Source organism: Hermetia illucens, chromosome 1, assembly GCF_905115235.1.
Source record: "Hermetia illucens chromosome 1, iHerIll2.2.curated.20191125, whole genome shotgun sequence".
NCBI lineage: Eukaryota > Metazoa > Arthropoda > Insecta > Diptera > Stratiomyidae > Hermetia > Hermetia illucens.
This window is the reverse complement of record NC_051849.1, coordinates 30,926,072-30,948,527: the sequence shown is the minus strand read 5'-3', so window position 1 is coordinate 30,948,527 and position 22,456 is coordinate 30,926,072. Positions and strand designations below refer to the sequence as shown.

The 22,456-nt window shown below is 39.4% G+C and overlaps 2 protein-coding genes across 3 annotated transcripts in view; one reads left to right on the top strand and one right to left on the bottom strand.

Moving 5' to 3' along the window:
* The first annotated feature begins 20 nt into the window (after nt 1–20).
* LOC119661349 lies at nt 21–997 on the top strand. The gene is made up of 2 exons (XM_038070653.1): nt 21–560; nt 615–997. The coding sequence occupies exons 1-2, from the start codon at nt 238–240 to the stop codon at nt 736–738; spliced, it is 447 nt and encodes a 148-aa protein (XP_037926581.1). The 5' UTR covers nt 21–237; the 3' UTR covers nt 739–997.
* A 7,073-nt stretch (nt 998–8,070) lies between these two features.
* LOC119657911 (ADP-ribosylation factor 6) overlaps nt 8,071–22,456 on the bottom strand; it is a 77,584-nt gene continuing 63,198 nt past the window's right edge. For both annotated transcript variants that reach the window (XM_038065098.1, XM_038065106.1), the window contains exons 3-6: nt 16,059–16,173; nt 15,791–15,946; nt 15,582–15,728; nt 8,071–9,240 (exon numbers count right to left, since the gene is read on the bottom strand). In XM_038065098.1, the coding sequence (XP_037921026.1) occupies nt 9,098–9,240; nt 15,582–15,728; nt 15,791–15,946; nt 16,059–16,140 (528 nt within the window). In that variant the 5' untranslated portion in view covers nt 16,141–16,173 and the 3' untranslated portion in view covers nt 8,071–9,097. The remainder of the gene's footprint in view (nt 9,241–15,581; nt 15,729–15,790; nt 15,947–16,058; nt 16,174–22,456) is intronic.

Here is a 22,456-nt window from a genome sequence, read left to right as displayed (position 1 = left end):
AAGTTAGTTATCTTAATATTTTATCGTGACACATTCTATAGAAGAATCACTCAAATTATTTTGGAACAAATGTATAATACGTCAATCGGATCATGTCGGCATCGAAGAAGGCATCTAGAAGAATTATTGACAATTCTGGCAATTTTAAAGGCTTTTTCATCGTAAACTTTCTTTAGAAATTCTATTTAGTTTTCGGGTAGAAAAATCGATTTTTCAGCAGTAAAACTCTGAAGAACAATGAGTAATTCTTTTAAAGGAGCCTTACCGAAAGATAAAAACAACGCACGTTCTCCGGCAGTAAATTTATCGCGACGAGCCAGCCTCGATGATTCAAGAACTGCGCCTGGAACTGCCGACATTTCAGATGAAGGACGTAGTAGTACAAGCAGCATGTTAGGAGACGAAACCAGTGCTATGAGAAGAGATGTGGATGAAGTCAGGACAGCAATGTTTACCGACGATGTCAGTTCTGGTTATGAATTGGCTCCAAAACCTAAAATGCCATGCATTCCTATGTTTACAGAGAACGCATCTATAAGAACTGTTCGTTCGCTACTCCTGTATGTTACTAGAAGCAATATGTCTAAATTTTAACTGTAAATTACTTCTTTTAGCGATGATCATAATGGGGCTGAAATTGTGTACAAGGGTCGAGAAATTGAGGATAGCTCAATTTCAGTGCTTTTCGTCGGATCTAGTAGTCGCATAGATTTGCACAGTTGTAAACCGGTGAATTGAGTATTGATTGCTTGGAGGCGTAGTGCATTCTATATGGGACAAGTAAGAGAAAATAAAATATGGTCGGTCCTCGCTAGGTGGCAAAGCGGATTCAAAGGCACACAATATTTTGTCGACATCCAAAATTGCAAGTGCAGCAGATAAATTTTTCAATTGAAAATGAACAGAGGATAATGACTGCAAAATCCTAAAAAGCAAAAGTAATTATTTTATTTACTCGAGATATTAGTTGTATCTGCCAAATAAAGACAAAATCCGACATGGTTTGTGATTTCCGGAATCATTATTTCGTATGAACTCAAACTCTGAGGCACAGGTAGTCGCAGGGATATTGGATTGGCGGTTTAATGTTTCGAAACTGGGTAGGATTGTTTTTCTGTGAAGGGCGTTGAAAAGTAGGAATAAAATTCACTTCGAATTAATGATTCGTTAAAAGTAGAGTTAAGTTTATAACAGAAAGTAAGGTTGCACCGTACTGAAGCACTTTAGGCGCAAGATGCCACTAGATTTACAGGGGAAAATATAGAAATCAATCCAGATAGTGGCCTATTGCGATATGGACACTTTCGCAAGGTTGAAAGCGTCGTTTACCTTCCACCGTGATTTGAGTATGCGCCTCGGAATTCTTATGTTGCCCAGGCGCTCTATATAGCCTTCTCACTGATGCTTTCAAATCTTAATATGTTGGTCGTATAATTGTTACTGTTGTATCCCATTCCCTATAGGTAGTCCAAACTCATTGGGCATACAATTTTCCTGAGTACTCGGCAGGCTAACTTACCGTCCGTCTCGCAAGAACAGCTTGATTAATAACTTTGTTTTCCCGTGTACATTTTTATTTGTTAAAACTGGCAGGGGGTAACATGTTTTATTAGCAAACACCATGCGTCTGTTGATTTCGTCTATTTCGCTGCTGTCCTTTATAATAGTTACGCCTACGTACTCGAAACTTTCGACTTGTTCGAATTTGTAATGGATAGCGTCGTTTTTTATCTGATTAGCGTCTTTCTCCTGTTTTGTATTATGATTGATCTTCTCTTCTTTCATTTTTAAACCAAACTTTTTTAGCTACTTCACCAAGCTTCCCTTTTGATCTTTCTAGGATAATTATATCATCCGCATGGGCCACTATCTGGGATGATTTGTACAGTAGCGTGTCATTTAAATCCATTGTCATCTTTTCGATTATACATATATTCCCAAACGATGGTATGTAATGAGGGGTTCAACCCATTGCCTTGCTTGGTTTAGTTGGTGTTTATCTTCTGTCGAACTCTACTTGCCTCTCTTTCCGAAGAGAGAGAGAGAGATTCATGACCTGGCGAGAGTGCAAATCAATGTCATAATAATATTGGTGACAAAATGCCACCCGCGCGAACTCTGATTTGCACCTCAGATTCTTCTCAACTGCGGGACTCATACGTAGAACACCACAGATATACTCTATGTTCACTCTGTCGAAAGCAGGTGAAGCGAAGGTCCCAACTCTGTGCACTGTTCCAGAATAATCCGTCCCTCCCCCGATCAAGCTTTCGATATGTTCTTTGAAATGCTCCAGGATTATTATAACTATTATTTTTGCAACCGCAGGGAGTGGGCAGCTATCCCTCCAATCGTCGCATTTAAGATAGATTCCTTTCGGAATTTTCACGATCATCGCCTTATTCCACTCTCCGGGAAAGAGGAATAACGATGCAGGAGGCAGTCATGCCAAGCGACTTTACTCCATTTGGGTGCATTGATGGTCGAGATGATTTCTCTCCTATTTGTAGGAGCAATCCGTATTCCCATGTTATGATGACTAGCCATTTCATTCACTGGATGTGATACGGTTAAGAACCATGGTGGACGGCTCTTTCTACGTCTTCAGCTAATCGTCATCGGGGATGAAGAGTCAACCGTTAACGTCCTCCACATCGACGATCGAAAGATTTGCGACTATGTGCAAGTTCTTTCGTGATGCGGGATACACTTCTGGATTCATTGCTTTTTTCGGCATTTTTCGCTCCGTGACCAGTGCAATAACAAATTCCCTTTTGTCACGGCGCACACTATGTGGAACTTCGAGCGCGTCAGTCCGCCATAACTTGCAGTGGCCGATACAGCCTTCAACCCCTTCCGCCCATCGGTTGACCTCTACGATTTCGCCGTTAACCAGATCTTATGACGCCCCTACGGGACGAAGTAGACGACCTGTATAGCTCCCGAGAAAAGAGCATTTTTGATGCTTTTTGATATTCTCAGGCGGTATCTGCCGTCCGATCAGTAAGATAGTTCTCCAGCTGTCGAGCAGCAACTGAATCATACAAGCGGTCGCTGTTAAATTTGGAAGGCTGCAGGCTTGAAGAAGTGGTGGACGCAATCATTCGATGGCGATCCTTTTCGAGGCCGATATCAATGCCTCTCTTGTTACGTACATTTAGGACAAAAACTTCTAAACATACTGCTGATCGCATAGTGGTCAATATGACTACCTGTACGGTGTCGGTCAGTTGAACCCCATCTGACCTTATGGAAGGCTTTGTACCACCCTAATGTCAGCTTTAGGATGCCTCTCCTGAACTGCGTATAATTGCTTGTAGGAAGCATCCTTTTCCACTATATCATGCTGCATAGCACTGTATAATTGCGATGCGTGTTAACCTGAACCGGAGTCTTACACTCAGGAGCCTGTTAGAAACCCGTACACATTGCGACAGCCATCAGTAACAACCCGATACGAGAAGAGAAGTACTCTTCAAAGCTCCACCATCTTATTTCGGTTAAGCCCTGGATGTCAGGCTTACATTGCCGGCATTCTCTCTCGAGTTGGAGAAAGTGAACATTCTGGGGACCCTCGATATCCTTGTCGAAGACCGTGTGCACGTTCCAGAAACCAACCATAGTCCGTGAGATCTGTCCCTATCTGAGGCGTTGTTGACTTTTCGATAGCAGCAAAGTTTGAAAATTTGTAAGTTGCTAGCCCATAATTGTTATCCTTTTTAATCGCCTCAGGGAAGACATTGAGTGAGCCCCAACTCATAGGGCAGTAAATTAAATAATCACTCAAGGCGACTATAAAATTAGTCTTTTAATGAATCGTCCTTGTCTTCCGTTGGAAATTATACGTTGATTAAACGTGGAAAAATTTTTGTTTTCACTAGAAGCATACCATTGACTTACTATGCCAATATTAAAAAATAAAAATATAAAAAAGAGGACAAAACTAAGGATTTATAAGGCACAGATTTGGACAATGCTGCCCTACTGTAGTTGAACGTGAACAATGAGTAATGCCGGAGAGCAAACAAATAATACTTTTGAGTGGCGAGCGGTTGATGCTGTTGCGCCAACGATTATTATTATTGTTTGAAAACGGTATTTGTATCTAAGCTTGTAACACGTGTCCTGCCTGTTCGGACAGGCCCCGACACAATTGTGATTGCAAGTAGCGTCACAAAACGAATAGTAACATACCTGGGTTATCTAACCTACAACGAGTCTAGCAAAACAGGACCTAGTGCCCAAAAACTGAGTGACAGCCGGCATACATTGGCCGCTGGCCTGCTCAATTCTCGTACCCACGTACGACCTTCGTGGACCGCACCAGAGAACTTAGCTGTCTTTGCTAGCTTGCCGGGATGTCGTGGGGCAACTATTATAAAATCTACAACAACAAATAAGTTGGTTTGAACTCTCATTGTTGTTCTGCGTAAAACCTCCGACATATCGCTCCAGGAGGACATCTTTGCTCAGATCTTCATAGATAGGCTTGATGGCATCCAAAACATCATTGGCAATAGCAATATACGTGTGTTTGAACGAATTCAATGCATTAGCAGCTGCAGCGTTTTGCCATTTGAACCACTGTGACCGCTGTATCTTCCTTAGTTTGCTCCGACCCACTCCAAATTTCACACAATATTCTTGAAAGATTCTCGATTCAGAAAATGCAAAAAAGTTCAAAACCGCTACCCCCATTACTTTGCTAGAGAACAGTTTTATCCATACTGCGTGTTGAAATTCAGGTCTCATCACGGCCCAAAATCTATCTAACAAAATTCTTTAAAATTGTCACGATTTATTCAGAACACGGCTTGCAAACTAGGAGCAAAGCAAAGTTTAAGCTTCTTTTTAATGATCAAGGTTTATTCTATCTGTCACTCATTTTCACTGTTATACCTGTTGATACGAAATGCAGCTGAAAAACTGGACTGTGTACCCGACGCATCCAGTGAATACTATTGTCCTACACAAAGGAGTGGTTAATTTCACGGAATGTAGCCATATGGGAGTTTTCAGGATATCACTCCTTACAGTTTTCCATTGAATTTTCATATTTCTGAGAGTTCTGTAATTTCTTTTTTTCCCAACCAATTCTCAGCTCCAATCCGACGATCAGGAAGTTTCTCGGAATTTTGAATATTTCGTTATGTTATTTTTCTTTTACAACCAACATCCTATATTCTCACCTTTTCGGAGAAGTTCCAGTTCCAGCCGTTTTATTTCAAATTTCGTTTCGCAGAATTCTCTGTATTTTTTCCATTTTAAAAGCTTCTATTCATTAAACGAACTGGCTATGACTTTTTAAACCACTTTTATGGAGACTAAGTGCTGGAATCTCTACTAGGGGTGCAGCGCGCAAATATCGATTGTATATTCATAGAAGCCGCAACATTTGAAGTAGTAACTGTCCAGTGTTGCTCAGATGGCTAACGAGCCTGTCAGACCCTCACATTAAATTGGTCAGATGGGGATTGAAGCTTAAGTGGTTCTCGTCTTTCATAACAAGCGTCAATTCTCATGTCCAAATTCACATCGCCAATTGTGAAACCGCCAAAGGCTACCAATCAAATGCTCCAGCTTCAAATCGGAGGAGCTCTCGCCTCTGAATGGTTGTAGCTTCGTTTGTGAGTTGAGCTAATCGGCCCTTGCATATCGATCCGGTAGTACTTCAACCAGAAATCAAGAACACGCGATTTACTACATCGTATCATTTATTCCTTCCTTCTGTCCCAGAAGGATTTTTTTAGCTATCGTTACAGCAAAGCGCCTAGAGGATGTGGAGATCTACACGACGAAAACAGTGCAAGTGGTAAAGTCCTGGCTAGAAAGAACCGGGCTGACCTTTGGGAGCAAGAAAACGGAAGCGGTCCTAATAACAAACCCTAGAAAAAAAGAAGACTGTGAAAGTGGAAGTCGGTAGACATTCGGTCGTGTAAAAGGCGGCTATCAAATACTTGGGAGTGATAATTAATGCCAAACTCAGCTTTAAGGACTACTTAGGAAATGTATGCCAAAAAGCAGCCAATGTCACCGCGGCAAATACTGTCGGAGGTTACTTCTAACCGGAGTAGTGCGATCTATTCTGCTTTATTCATCACCTGTGTGGGAAGAAGTGCTTGTAAGCTTTCAGACACCGAAGCAGTTGATTTCAGTTTACTGGTTGATGGCTTTTAGGATTCGAAGTGCTTTTATAATCACATCAGCAGGTATTACTGGTAGTAGCGGGCATGATCCCTGTCGACATTCTGGCGAAAAAAAATGGGTGTTCTGTACTATGCTAGACGTATGGGAGAGCATACAGAACGCAGGAATGCGGCAAGGTCAGAATCCAATCATCTCTGGCAACGTAGATGAAACAAGTCTATGAGCAGCAGTGGATGCTCAGGTTCATTCCCAACATTTGGGTACGGTTTGAGCGAAAGTATTTGCAAGCGTTGGGCAGGAGCATAAGTCCGGAGAAGTGTGGTGGAATGCTGAAGTCAAAGGTAAACTGGCTTACTGCTTTCTCCGCAATTGTAAAAATATAGCAGGAATTGCTGAAGAAGGAAAGCAGAAAAGAGTGCCTAAAGGCAAATCCATCCCGCAAAGTAATACCCAATAATAGTCCCGCGGGCTGATGCTGGAGGGACGGGGTAGTATTCCGTGGGAGCGAATCCCACACGCCCCGTTCTATCTCGGATTTTTGTGCCACGAAGCTAGAGTAAACGTATCTTCCTAAGGTTTTCGTAGTCGGGTATCCTTCTACTCCTTGACTGCGGCCCCGACCGCGAACAGAAATAGTAAAATTTCCAAATTTTGGTGTTCGTTGTGATTATTCACTTCTAAATTTTCAGCTTGAAAGTTTGATTGATGATTGATGTCACTTTCTAGTTAAAAAAGGTAAGTCCTATGGACACATCCAAAAAACTTTAGAAAAGAGGTTTATCGGGGAGAATGACTTCATCGGAAAATAAAAAGTCAATAAGGCTAAGATTTATTCCTTCCTACTTTGCAACAGTCCAGAACTAAATAGCAACGTTAGGTTGTGGGCTAAAAGGTACACATCAAGCTAAGCAAAACTGCCTAGAGCCAGAGTGTCTCCAGATTGCAGGTTAACACGTCTTTATGTGCATAGGGTCACTCATAGCGTTCCCCTGTGGGGGTATCATGAGTGTCTATGAGTTAAGCTAATCGAGCACTGTTTCCCGTGATAGATTGATATCCTTTGGCTGAAAAGTGCTTTGACAACGGTGAGGGCCCTGATGTTTCGAAACGGTACCGCTTATAACCAACGTTTGTAGTCGCCGATCATAGTAGGACACTCTGCGCACAGTGGCAGTTAAACTAGATCGATCCAGATTTGATTCTGTCGGTAGGTTTTGCAGTTTCCTAATTCAACACGGTTATGACTATGGAGTTTGGACATCTCACATGGTACACACTGCGGTAAACATCCTTGTGTAGATTGGATCATGAAAACCTCCGTGTTTGACTATGACGTGAGTGTTGAGGTGTTAGAGCAGGTGCACGGTGTCGCACGGCTTGTCGACGGTGCACAACTGACAGGTATGACTTAAGTGCAGTCTTTAATGGAACATAGTAAGCTGAATAATCGTCGAAGTTAAGGTGATCGAGTTTAAGGCGTGGATTGGTGAGATTATTGGTTATCCTTGGCAAGTTGCTGCGTACTCCAACAATGAATATGATCTGCAAAAATTGTTGCGTATGCTCAAGATATTAGTAAATATATGTTTCGCATTTCTATCTTTATTCAGGTTTTCGAAAACAATCACAAAAAGCGGGGAAAAACAGGCTTCATACGGGAGGACTCCCTTAAGGCTTGATCAACAGAAAAGACGTTGATTGTCGTCCTGCATGAGCTCATCTGGAGACTTGGCGCAAATAGTTTTATTCGCTTATGGGAAGCAGCTACTGCTTTGTCTTCTGCTACAAGTGTTTCATTATTCTCATGTTGCTATTCTGGCAGGACTTTTTCATTGGGTAACTTTCTTTTACGTACTGCATCTCGACAAAAGTTCTCATTTAGGATGCGATCACTAAACACTGCGGTTCAAAATAGAAAGCCAATTCGTTTGAAATGTATCGTTTTTATTTTCTTCATTGTGTTCATCATTCTTTTATAATCGAATCTGCTCTTTAAAAATTATAATAAAAAAGACTATTTAAAACAAGAACTTTGTTACAAGAGGAAGAAAATGAAGAATGTAATAATTACACAAATATAAATACTTGGGGTCGTTTTTATAAACGCCTTGAAAACTTGAATCGTTTAATTTGATGCTATTTTGCTTGTATATGATGTAGTTATCATTATGTTCATATGCATTTTGTGTTTATCGTTAATTTTATTGTTGATTTAGAAAATATTCATACCTCACAAGATCACCACATTTCGCTTTATGCTTACTATTTCTGCAATATTTTTACTTTCAGTTAATTGTTCTCAGATTACTTATATTTCTCATAACAATAAATTCACTAAAATTACTTCATCGATTTTTTTCATTTAATTTCATTTTTATTATTAATAAAAAAGGCATACATACAGTCAAGTGTTTTATTGTTGTTCTTTCTTATACCTTAAGAGATGGGAAGGGATGACAAAGAATTGTTTTACATTTGTCTCTTTACAAGTCAGAAGTGAATGTTGTTGCCGAGTTTGAAGCTGATGCATTCAACGGTGTTGTATAATTCGATTCATCAATAGCTTGATTTGATATAGTTATAGTCATAATGTATTCGAATTTTAAGTGGCTTCGATTGTTTCTTGTAGTTTGGGCTAGATAAATTTATGGTACTTTGATTTTCTTATATAGTCGCTGTTGTTTCGTGTGATCAACTTCTTTTCACTTTCTGCCGTCTATCATCGGAGATCAACGAAATTTCCTTTTGTGTTGGTTTCTGCGTTGTTGAATGTGTCTGTGTGAGTGAATTCCATTTTATCATGCTCTACATGTACACTAAATATTGAATATTTTTAAATAATATATTATTAGTAGTACATTTACAACCGTTTAACTCTACGAAATTTCTTAATAAGTTTCTTTGTTGATTTTTTAGTGATTTTTGGCAACATTTTGTCGAATGATTACTCTCATAATTTATGATTCGACGTTAACCACGTTAAGCCTTCGTAGAGTCCATCCCCGGATGTTGCACAGGACGGTTGAACGTACCAATTACGATCACGTATTCTTGTTAAACCTAATTTTTCTTGGATTTCGTGTGGCTTCATTGCTGCAATGGAAAATAATACAATTAGTAGTGCGTCAGATGGATCATAAGTAACTCTATTTTTTGATTCGAGCTGATATATGAAAGGAAAAGTAATCTAAATTTTAGTATCGATTATGGGGTCACTAACAATTAAGTTCTTTGTTTATTTTAGAAGTCGGTTCAGTAAGCCTACATTCCGCTCTATCCTCATCCCTGGCAAGGGGATGTGATGTATGTCTGGTACAACAACGGCTCTTTCAATGATGAGTAATTTAAGACATGCAATAATAAATATAACAAGCGTATGCGAATTGCATCCTCTAATGTTTTCGAAATTACTTCTTGCTTTCTCATCGAGTCGTGGAACTTGGCCAAATGGCTGTGGATTTGGAAAAGGAGACAAGCAGGGTTGGATTCAGAGTAAACACCAACAAAGTCAAGGTTTCCAGTCTGACTGATCATTGCACTTACTGTTATTTTTTCTTCTGTATTTTTTTTTACTTTTTTACTCATTTTAGTAGAAAAATATTTCAAGAATTCAAATTGGTATTTTCCTTCCCCTTCCAAATTCCTGACCTCCTACTCTTTATGGTTCACCACTGAAATCCATAAAAAACTTCACCAGAAGCAAGCTGCGGGGAAAAAGTTTTTATATGCCGGAACCCGTGCAGACTGTTCATTTCAGCGTTCTGCGATCTTCAGTTAAGTCGTTGTGAATTAAGTCTAGGAAAGATTACCTGGACAGTAGTGACTTGAGGCCTTTCTGGTCTCACATCCGTAACGCCCGAAACGCCACCCAGTCCCCTCTCATTTTCATCAAATTCTCAGGTTCTCCTGCTACCTCTCCTCAGCTATTTTATGATTTACTTTGCAGTTTACTTTCCCCTTTCTGAGTACAGTCTCCTCCGAATCTCCTCCTTACTCCCTCTTTGTTGGAATACCTCATGGGCAACCTTGATGGCAATGTCGGACCCAGCCCCGATGATCTTCCCAACCTCTTCCTGATTAAAACCTCTAAATTCATTTCCCTTCATCTCTGCATTATTTTCGATAAGAGCCTCGAAAAGTGTCATTTTCCCAGTCTGTTGAAAGAAGCCCTTATTTTTCCCATACACAAAGGCGGTGACCATACTTTTGCAGAGAATTACCGCCCTATTTCGCTCCTCTCATCCTGCTCCAAGATTCTCGAGAGGTACGTCAATGCCTGGTTGACCACCCACTTTGGCCATCTTATAGCTAAGGAGCAGAACGGCTTCATAAATCCATCTTATGGACTTCATCAATTGTGTGGCCAAATGTCACAACTCTCGGCAGTAAGTCCACGTCATTTACACGGACTTTTCTAAGGCCTTCGATTCCGTTAATCGCGGGATACCATTGTCCCAACTTGCCTTTCTAAACATTCCTCCATCACTTATTACATGGCTTGTCTCCTACCTCTCCTTCCGATCCTGTAGCCTTTCCTTTGATGGTTGCGCTTCTGGTTCTCTTTTCTCCTCCTCTGGTGTGCGACAAGAATCCAGTCTAAGCCCTCTCTTATTTTTATTCTTTATTAACCACCTGCCCTCATCCTCACTTGTCCTTGCTTGTTATACGCCGATGATCTCAAGCTGTGTTCCTCGGTTTCGTTCCCAATGGATTGCGTTTCCCTGCAGGCAAATCTGGATACTTTGGTCAATTGGTGCACAATTAATAAGTTGGCTCTTAATGTCATCAAAAGCCACTCGATGTGTTACCCGTTTAAAACCTCCGCCACCCCTTTCTCCGACTATCTTGGTGGTTGCTCTCGGTCCTACCTGAATTCTGTCCTCGACCTGGGCATAACCTTCGATAAACTACGTTTTGACAGCCACTACTTCAATATCACCAACCGTGCTTCCAAAATATCAGATTTTTTACTGCGTTCTTGTACTGATTTCACCTCGGTCCAACCCTCCATAATGCTTTTGCATTTATAAAGCACTACAGTTTGGTCCCGTGGACTCTTTTTCGCACTTTAGTTTTAAGTGTAAACTACGATCTTTGCTTTTTCTGAGGAAAATATTTAATTGGAATTTTTTCTGTTTACTGTCCGTTTAATATCAAGGGACGTCGCACAGCGTTCAAAAAGAACCATTGTGCCCCTTTACTGGTTATAGTATACATATAAACTATAGTATGTCCTTTAAGTCTACAATCGACAGGAATTATGTTTCTTATTTCCAAGTGTTTCGAATGATATCTAGTATTAAGTTTTCTCCTAATCGACAAATACCGAGGATTGTCGCAGAACATGTGTGAACAGGTTTCATTACTCTCCTCACAGAATTTACAAACAGAATAAACAATTCACGTCTAATATTAGTTTCTGAAAGTACAAATCGAGACCTTTAATTTAATATCCCACTTGACTTTATTCGGTGAAAAAGAATTTAAACTCAACGGGATTTCATAGATCCTGTAGGTCCACTAAATTTGGTTCCGGTCGATTTAGCCGTTTTGGTTGTGACAGACAAACAGTAAATTGAAAAAAGGGGTGTGCCATTTTTGTTAACAGAATATAGTTGCGTGAGCAATCAAAAGAAAGCTCTCGATTAGTACTTTTCGAAGAAGACCTTAGTTACCTTACTCACGATTATCCACAGATCGGGGTACTATCGCCGTTTATGTGGAGTATGGTAGTGGACGAACTACAGGGTTACGCGGACAACATTGTTTTGATCTGTAGGGGCAAATATGAGGATACCCTATTTGATAGAACCCAACCTGGATTAAGGGTTACTATTTCCTGGTGCAGGAGAGCGGGATTGCGTATCAATTCAGCCAAAATCAGCATAGTACCATTCGCTAGAAGACGTGAGCTTGATTGGCTGAGAGCCATAAGGTTATATGACATGATGAAACGAGAAACAGAGGTCAAATATTTGGGAATTACACTAGCCTAAAAATGACTATGGAAGACACATGTCGGAAAGCTACAAGAGCTCTGATGACGTGTAGTTAGATAGCAGGGAAAAAATGGGATTGCACCCCGAAGATACTACTTTTCATATACACTGCAATAGCAGAGCCAATGATTACCTATGGGCATAAAGAACTGAATTTGAAACACAAGCCAAAGTGTTATACAAACTCTAAAGACTGGCTTGTATGTGTATCAGTGAGGACATGCCCAACGGCATCCCTGAAGGTCATTCTGAGATTAATCCCTCTCCATCTGCACATACAGATGCAGACAGGGAGGAAAATATCCAGGATGGCCGGGAGTATCAGTGAGGCGAGGAGCTGCCTAAATTGAAGGAAGATTGATATTCTTTCTAGGCGGTATCCCGAATTATTGATAACATGACAACGAGGTTTCACTTCGATAAAAAGTTTGAAAAACCCTGGAGTAACAAGGCAAACTGGGAGAGCCAGGCTGTGACATACGGCTTAAACCAGCAACTGATTACTTGGTACACTGACGGACCCCTCACAGTAGAGGGAGCGGGTACCAGTGTCCTTGGGCCAAGGAAAATGTAATTGGAGCCAATGAGTAAGCACTCTAGTAGCGGAAATATATGCGATAAACAGATGTGTCTACTTTAATCGCCAAAGAACTACAGGGAGCAATAGACAACCGAGCAACGATCAAGGTCCTTAGGTCCAACAACGTGAACTCTAAACTGATTGAGATACTGAATACGCTCGGCTCGTTCAACAAGGGCTGGGTACTCTGGGTTTCGGGACAGCAAGGACGCCTTTACACGCAACAGAACCCTTCTGTGAACTCAGAAACGGATTCATGGCTATGACATTAAAAATGAAGAAGAACGGTTGAGGGAACTATACTGGGCGGGCCTACCAGAAATGGAGCAGTCCAGGGTGCTTATTGGGGGATACGAACCAAAGCGCCCAAAGGATTGCTTATACCTCACCAAAAAGAACCTCCGAATCATAGTGGGAGTTCTCATTGGTCACTGTCGGCTAAACCTAGGGAAGCTAGGAATATCTTCGGACTCTGCCTGCAGGTTCTGTGCAGAGTATGATGAAACCTCTATACACGCTCAGGGGTAATGTCCGGCACTTGTACAAAGTAGGTCGAGGCGTTTGAGAAAACAATACCAGATGCAAAGTTGAAAGATTGAAGGTTATAGATCTGTTTGAGGCACTGTGATTAATAGGTCCACTATAACCAGCAAAAGGGGCACAATAGTCCTTTAAGGACGTGGTGCGACTACCCGTTAACAGAATAATAAAAATAAAACGATGACAGAGTTCTTTTTGATTTTTCTTCATATTCAAGTTTTCTCTACGACCATTAATATTCAGAAGAAATCAGAAGTTTTCCTTTAAACAAAGTGGAAAAAAAACACCGGAAACTTATTCAAGGTCTTAATACAAAATATTTATAGTGTTCGTATCGTGATACTATTTCCTGGCTCTTGTTAACGCTGTAACTAGAAGCCACAATTAGTCGTATACATACATACAGTGGCTTACGGTTAAAAATGGGCAACACACACACAGCACACTTTAGAAAATTTAGGCGATCATAACTTCTGTAGACTTACAGCTATAAGTCTATAAACATCATTTGTAAAAGAAAAACAAGAATATATTCAATTCTAGACTAGCTAAACGGCTAAAAAGGATATTTTTCTATACTTGGCAGTTATGCTCATAATCATCTGCAAGATTTTCAGTAATATTTCATCAGTTGGCTTGTTTTAAAAAGAGGACAATATACCGTAAGGGTCATTTGATTCTATAATATCACATACATGATAATAGAGAGAGTTCAAAATAAGTATAGAGAAGCTCCAAATAATTGCAATACATTGTCCAAAAAATAAAGGAAAACCCCAAAACTATCGACTCCCAAATTGGTTAGTGTGATTAAGGATGACTCGGATCAATATTATATTGTCCTCCGTGAGCACGACTTTAATGGCGGAGTATCAGTGGAAAAAAAACCTTTTATAAGTAAGCAGAATCAGCAAATTCGTCTTTTGTTTGTAAACATTGGCCTTTCAGTCCAAATCGTATTCGCTGACGAGACAAAATTTGACATTTTCAGCTTCGACGGCGGTCTTATGTAAGACGCAAACTGAACTTCAAAATAAAAAAAAAAGTCAATAGTTATGCATGGGCGTGGCAGTACCATGATTCGGGTCTGCTCGTCAGCAACCCGCGTTGGAAATTTGGAGTTTATAGAAAGTATTGTGGACTAAACTTTATACTTTAATATATTCAAAAGAAATTTGGTGCAAAGGGCTGAAAAACTGGGAACAGGGCATGATCGTAAATTGAGCTTCGTTGAATTTTAGTTCATTTAGAATAATACCATCACCAATACAGTTACCTGGTCTCAATGTAATTGAAAATTTAAGGTCTATTTTGGTCTGAGTTTAATCGCGCGGTACTTCTAGCGGTTAATTATTTGAATTAATAAAAACTTGTTTTTCCTTTCGTTAGTGTTGATTTTTATTTTGCAAATACCGATATTTCGGGAACCACTTGTTCCCTTCATCATCAGGACTTTAGCACAGCTATCATCAACTAGAAGTGAAGTCATACTAAACTTTGAGTTAGAAAAAATATATTTTAGTTTTTCATATGAATAGCAGTAGTAGTAGTAGCTGTAACTTCTTATGTTTCTTTATTTTAAGATTTTAGCTTGTACGTTTATGAAAGCTTATTCAGCAATACAAATAATTTTTTTTTATACTTTTACATTAGCCAACATACCTGCGATTAAATTTTATTAATGTCTCTCTTTGTTTAGAAGTTATAATTGCGTAAACTGTTGACCAAGTACTGCTTGCGAAAAAACTGTGAGCCACTGTATATGTTAATATATGATTTGATAACCTTCTCCCATATTCTTGCTACGCACACATTGTTTTCCCAACATATATGCTAGTGCTGATATAGATAAGCCATGAAATTATTTTTGTTGCATTGAGAAAAAGTGTGATTCACTTTACAGTAATTGGTTCACTAATTGAAACCATACTGCATTATTTATTGGGTTGACAATCTTCTTGACCGCCAAGTCTTACCATTATAACACCAAGGTGAATGTTTGAAAATTGATTGAAGGAAGAGATTTACTGTATATTGCTGATGCCAAGAATTCAATACCCTCAGAGACCTTTGAAGGCTAGCACCCAAACCGATTTGCACATGTGGTGTAAGTGATCTTTGTAGAATGGTGATAAGAACGTGGTTGGTTACTAGTCACAATCGATAGAAATAGAGAAACCTTGGTTTTTTACACATTCCGTTATTTCACTGGAGTTGCTTAGTTTAAAAAGGGATAATTTATGTCAAACTATGTTCCCATGTCATCTTTTCCTTTTATATACAGATACTCGTCTCAACCAATGTTTAATACTTACCATCTGGAAGGTCTTGCTTATTAGCGAATATTAAAATAATTGCATCTCGCATTTCTCTATCATTGATTATCCTATGTAATTCTGTTCGCGCTTCATCTATTCTATCTCTATCTGCACAGTCAACGACAAAGATTAAGCCTTGCGTCCCTATAAAAACGACAAACAATTACATTAAAGTGGATACAAAAGCCAATTAAAAGAAGAAATACCTGTGTAATAATGCCGCCATAATGGTCGGATTTTATCCTGTCCTCCCACGTCCCAAACATTAAATTTAACATTCTTATATGTAACTGTTTCTACATTAAATCCAACTGTTGGAATTGTTGTTACTGATTGACCTATTTTTAGTTTGTACAAAATAGCTAGGGTAAATTGTGATTAAGGAAAATATTCTCTTAAGTATTTGTAGTGAAAAATGATTTAGATTGTAAAATATATTTTTGATATTGGTGATCTGGTTTTGAAAAAGGATACTTGTTTTACCAGCAGCATCCAAACCCAACATTAAAATACGCATCTCCTTATTTCCGAAAATCTTTGACAGTAGTTTTCCCATGATGGACCACGCAATATACCCCCAAAGGGGCCACTGTAAAACCAAAAGAACAAGATTAGTATTAATCACAAGAAAAAGTAGATAAGAATAACAAAAATGTATTCATATTTATTTTTATGTATTTCATTTAGTTTTAGAAACTCTTCAGATGATCCATAAAGTCTAGTCTAGGGCGTGAGCATGTCGATTTATTCTAACCTAGAGAACCAGTCCTCTGTCGACATGATTGCTAAGAATATAATGAAATTTTACAGTTTTTTTTATTATTTTATCTTCATTCATTCATTAAAAATGAATCGAAAATTTACATGTGAGGACCATCAATATATGTGAGAGTTTTCGTCGTTTCTTATCTTTGTAAAATGGAAATTTCCCAATTAGCCGATCAACGTGAATTTTCGATTTCGAAAAAGCTTTCGATAGAGTTAGCAGGGAATGCATCTGAGATACTCTGCGGAGGAAAGGCATATCGGAGAAACTGATAGCTGTTATCAGAGCAACATACAGGGTCTGTCCCAAAAGATCTCGGAATGATTTTTAAAAAAATCATTTCTTCAATATAAGTTAACAAATTATTCAGAACTTTATTAGTATTGTCCCTCTGATTCGATTCACCGTTGAAAACGCTTCACGCAATCATTGAAGGCCCCTGGAAGTCGACAACTGGAATCTCCTTCAGTGTGGTTGTAGCTACTTTTACCGCCCCCAATATGCTATGCCGAGTTCTTACCAAAAATCTGTTAATCCTTGGGACCAAAAAGGAATCCGCTGGAGCCAGATCAGAACTGTATGTCATCTGAGGCAGCGTTGCCACACCTATTTTGACCAGCAACTCGGAGGCAATGTACGCAGTGAGACTGCCCGTTGTCATGGTGCAACATTCAATGGTTGCAAATTCCTTTTCGGAAGCGTCCAACCTGTTGCGCAACCGTTCACAGTAAAACTCTTTATTGACTATTCTCTTTTTCAAGCGGGGAGTCTCCTTAGTGTGCCACATGCTGTTCTGGAGCTTTGATTCGGGATCATAATCAAAATCCACGTCACGTCCCCTCTTACCATTCTGTCCAAAAATTTGATCCGTTTCGCAGCATTCATGAAATCTCTGCACCTTAATCTCACTCGTCAGGACTTTCGGTATAATTTTCGCACAGACTTTCCTCATTTGAATATCATCTGTTAGAATGCGATGAACCATTGTTTTGGGTATACCGCACTCGTGTTCAATCAACTTAATACTTAATCGTCAGTCTCTGCCCAAAACTTGACATACTTTTTGAACCGAGTGTCGACGAGCGTCCCGACCGGTCATTGCCATTGACAGATTCCCAACCTTCCCGAAACCTCTGGTGTGATAAGAAAGTTTGGTTCTTTTTCATCGCCCTATCACCGTACACTTTCTGAAGCATTTCGAGCGTCTCCGAATCTTTTTCAACCATTTTCACACAAAATTTGAATGCACCCGACGAGGTTGAAATAAGTATCCCTGTGGTGATGAACCTACCAGAACAGCTGCCTGTAGGTGATTGGTACCGATCTCGAAACGTAGATCCCCCAGCAACTTTTGCAACCCGAAGTTCCCCAGTATTCTCAACTTAAAAAAATAATCCGCGAACTTTTTAAGCAGGCCTGGTATGACAACGCAAAATGTTATCAGTTGCATTGTGGTAAAATTTCGGAGAAATTTTAAGTTTAAAGCGGGTTGCACTCTGTCACCGATATTATTTCATCTGATTGTCGATGACATTCTTCAAGCTGCCTTAGTCAGAGGACGTGAAAGGTTCCAGTGGTTTCAAACCCCTCGACCAGGCTGCTGACATCTACTTGCTTTCTCAGCGAGTCATGGATCCTGATAATATTGCTTTGAATTGGAGAAGGAGGCAAGCAGAGTAGAGCTGAAGATAAATATCAACGAAGCCAAGGTTCTCAGTCTGACTTGCCTCCCACTCTTCTTATTTCCATTAACATGTAGATCTTTGAAAAAGTTGATCAGTTTGTATATCTCAGTAGTGCTTTTCTGCCGACGGCGGCGCCGAACTTGATATCGTTCGATGCATTACCAGCGCGAGATCTACTTTCGTTGATTCGTCCAATATTTGGAAAAGCAACTATCTCAGCAGCAATATCAGGATGATAATGTTCGGCGCTGCTATATTAGAACAGACAACTGACCACCACTGTTGCTCGAAAACTCCAAACCTTGATGAAAACGTGTTTACATCGTGTCACTTTGGCCCAAATAAAGAACTTCCTTGGCGTACAGGCTGGAAATTCGAGGAGTTGTTGGTCAGAAGGCAGTGGATAGTATCTCAGTAATTTCTCGCATTTCCAGACAGAGCAGATTATTTTCTAATAATTTAATTATAGTTAAAGAAAATAAAAAATTGAAGGCAGATAACCGACAAAGCGGTCTGTTGTTGCTAGAAATTTCCTCATAGCAAACAGTATCAAATAATTGAAAGATATACAGCTTCGGTCAGAAGTTCAGTTCAGTTTACTTTTAAAAATTTAATGAGACCGGCACTGTTCTGACAGGTCAAAAAAAACGGGGAGAAAAATATAGATTCGATACGATGAAACAGGAAGCTTATCCGAGAGTCTTTTGAGGATTATAAAAAAATCGCCTGAGCTTACTGCTTTCTCTTTCTCTTAAATATTTCATCTATTGTTAGAAAAATAATGCCAAATTCAGGAATGACTGATTTCCGCTTTTTTGCAGATATAAGAAACGTTGGATGTGACCTGCCTTAGACACCCTATCGATGAAGAATATCACCCCGATTGCGTGCCTACTGACAAGTAAGCCGGATACTATATCAAACGAGGAACTTGGTCGACGCACAGGCGTGTCAACCCTACGTAATTTGACCACATTGCCTCCTAGTGTACCGTTACGGTCTTGAATGAAGTGCTCTAACACACTTCAAGGCCCTGATCCAACATGGATTGTTGCGCCAACGATTATTATTATTATTATTTATATATTAAAGAAGGGTGGCAATTCCATTGTTGGCTACGCCATGCAGTGGAGCCCACTGTCCTAAAATGGCCGACGAATGAATCGGCCCAAGAGCACTTGGCGCAGATGTGGTTGATACGTTTGTGATGGTTGACGCGCTATATCCTAAAAGGGGTAAGTAACAACCGTCTATTGTGTCAAGTATGAAGGAAGCAGTATTATTACTATTCGAGATGTATGGTTGCCAGTGACGTTGGTGAAATAGTCGTTTGTGAAGGTCAAATGGACAGTGACAAATATATGAATGTGTTGTAAACTACCTTTAGTATTTCCTGTTCACTCCTTGGTGGAGCATAGGCCATCCACACAGTCAGATTGCGCTTCAGTTTCACTATCATCACACTTAACAACAGACGAATACAGACAGACACCCAAGACGACAGGGATTTGAACCCACACCAGCGAGATTGGGAGGCGGCCGCTCTACCCCCTCAACTATCGCACCGCTAAACTACCGTGACACCTCTTTTAAGACACATCTCGGGTGCACTTACTTGAATGGGATTAAATTCTAAGGCAATACGAACACCTTTGGATTATTCTAAAATACAAAGCAAGAAAGTATAGTAAAGAAGACCCCATAGCGGTGCAGCTAATTAACATAGCAATCACATCTCAATGTGTATTTATATTCACAATATCCTGGTGAATCGTTCTTCTGCCATTCTATGCCTTCACTAGTATTAACAGGGAAAAGGTTATGAATGTACTGTACTGTAATGATTTTTATCTAAAGTCCGGGGAAAGCAAATCTTTTACTACATTATTTGTTTTGTGTTTTTCAAAGTATCGAAACTTCGTCAGAAATGTGTAGACGGCGGCATCAAGTAGTTCAATGGATTGAGACAATGTTACGGAGATCAGGGTACTGTTCCCAGGAAAACTTTATAATATTTCATACAGCCCCGAAAAAACACGTAAACGTGAATTGAGTTGAGAAGGTTTGGTCATTCAGTTCTTATCTTCGGTTGAGAGATATGTTATTTTTTATCTACATGGTGTTATTCAATTTAGATATGAAAGTTCTTTGTTTACGGGCATTGTGGTTCTCGGAAGTGGCAAACTTTTCAGTGAAAGTCTAAAAACTGAGGGGATTTCATACCATCCAAGAATACTGAATCATATTTAACTCTAATTTAATGTGGCGTTGGTGTATGATGGTTATGAGCGTACTGTGTAGTTGGGCTCCTAGCGGATTCCTCAGAAATTTCCTATATTTATTAACATTATCAACATCATGAATCATATTTTCACTTTCGCATGAACTTTCTTGGAGCAATGCAAAGTTCATTCATTCCCTGGATATGTGAAACAGATAGGCAAAAAGCCAGACAATGAACGCATGTTAATATGGTTCCGTTCTTCAGAAAATCCCATACAAATACTTGTAGTATAACCGAAATTAGAAGCAATTATATTTCCCTCCATTTATATGCAAAAAGTCTGCCATCTAATATTTTTAAAATGCTTTTCACTAAATTAATTGAAACATAGAACATACAGTCACAAAACGTCACTATGAGCATTCCAAGTTCCAGCTAAAATGAGAACAAGCAGAACGCCTAGGAACCGCTCTTTTATTTATCATACATACGGACTCCTCCTATTCACGCTACATTGTAGAGTGAAAGTCCTCCAATGTTAGCACTCCTACTTCGCTGTGTTATCCGTTTGTAAATATGCATACCTTCAGCTCTCGTTAAGTGCTCTCATGAGGAAAAAGAGAAATAACTATTTTCCAGGCTCATATTTAGTTTTTTCCTTTATTATCAAGGTCCTGAAATCCAGACACGATAAAACAATGTACAAACGCGCAATCGATTTATTTTCTGCACTTCCCCCTAAATGTAGGTATCATATTGCGAAACTGAAGGATTTTTGGGGTCGAATAAAACCTCTCCGTAGCAACGATAGAGACATGGCCTTGGGTGCTGGAATAATAGGCTAAAACTTATCAGATCTTGCAATTCAGGGAACGGAATTGGAGCAAATAAAGCAATTAGATAACAGTCTTTTTTCTGTTAGATAGAAACTGGGAGGGAAATCCGATTGGTATACACATAAATGTGTACCTTTACCTAATACGGATGTTAATATTTTCGGAAATTAACATTTGGTTGAAAGAAAATTTCATTAGTAAAAAAGTAATTGTAAATAGCTAGATAGTAAACAGTTAATTAACCGCGGTCTACATATGTATTTTAATGTATCTGCAACACCAATAGATCAGAATTTATTATCTTGCTTTGGTTATTTTCCGTCGGTGACTTCAACAATAGCGTTACCGACACAGGTCATTATGTTTATCACAAAAGATTCAGATTGAGTAAGTTATAAGGTAATTGAACGACTGAGCGCACAATTGATTTTCGTGTACAAAAATCAATGGCAGTTAACGTTACTGTAATACATTGTTATTTCCAAAGGAAAAGTGGGAAGTACCTAATCAAAGGAATTTTTCATTGGAAAAGAGAAACTTAAGAGGCAAAATGATCTTAAAGTTTCAAAAGGTGGATGCCACAGCAGAGGAATTAGCGAAAACTATGAAGCACGATTAGTAGATACAGAACCACGACAGTAATTGATGATTAAGGAGATCAATTTGAAGTGGTCGCTTCCATTTGACTGCATGGACATATGAGATATGCTGGTGGGCATAATTATTTCAAAGTACACAACTTTCTATCAATCCAAATACAAATAGTTGTTTGACTTTACTATTAGGTCTACCGAAAAGTTCTACTCGATTCGGTTCATTACCATTATCAACAGCGCAACCATCGGTATCCGAGATAGCCTTGCCTTAGTAAGGAACTCCATACATCCCGGTTTTGTGACGAGGTTCAACAATTCGACAGTAGTATACACTCCCTCGCGTCCATTCGACTTATGACGATGAAGCTCCATCCTTAGCCATTGTAAAAAAACTAGCTAATGAATTTGATCGAGGCCGGAGTTCACTCAAAGACGAGTTCAAGGAAGGTCGTCCAAAATCAGTTGTTATGACAAAAAACATTGATGCTGCGAAAAATATGATAATGGAAGATCGTCATGTCATACCGTGAGATTGAGGCTGGCTTTAGCCTTAGTATGAGAAGCATAAATACCATTTTGCATGAACTCTTGGAAATTGCTCTGGTTGGATATAAAAAAATTTTACAATCGCCCAAAAAAGACTCGCGTCACTTTTTGGAAAGAAATGTTCAAAAAATACAATCGCGGTGTGTCAAATGCCGTATATAATATCTACACAGATGATGAATCATGGATCACATCACATATTCCAATACTGTCGAAAAT

Excerpts from the sequence above, each read along its gene's own strand:
- LOC119661349 (XM_038070653.1), top strand. The coding sequence starts at position 238 with ATGAGTAATTCTTTTAAAGGAGCCTTACCGAAAGATAAAAACAACGCA. Across the intron at positions 561-614 it reads ACTGTTCGTTCGCTACTCCT|CGATGATCATAATGGGGCTG; the intron begins GTATGTTACTAG and ends TACTTCTTTTAG.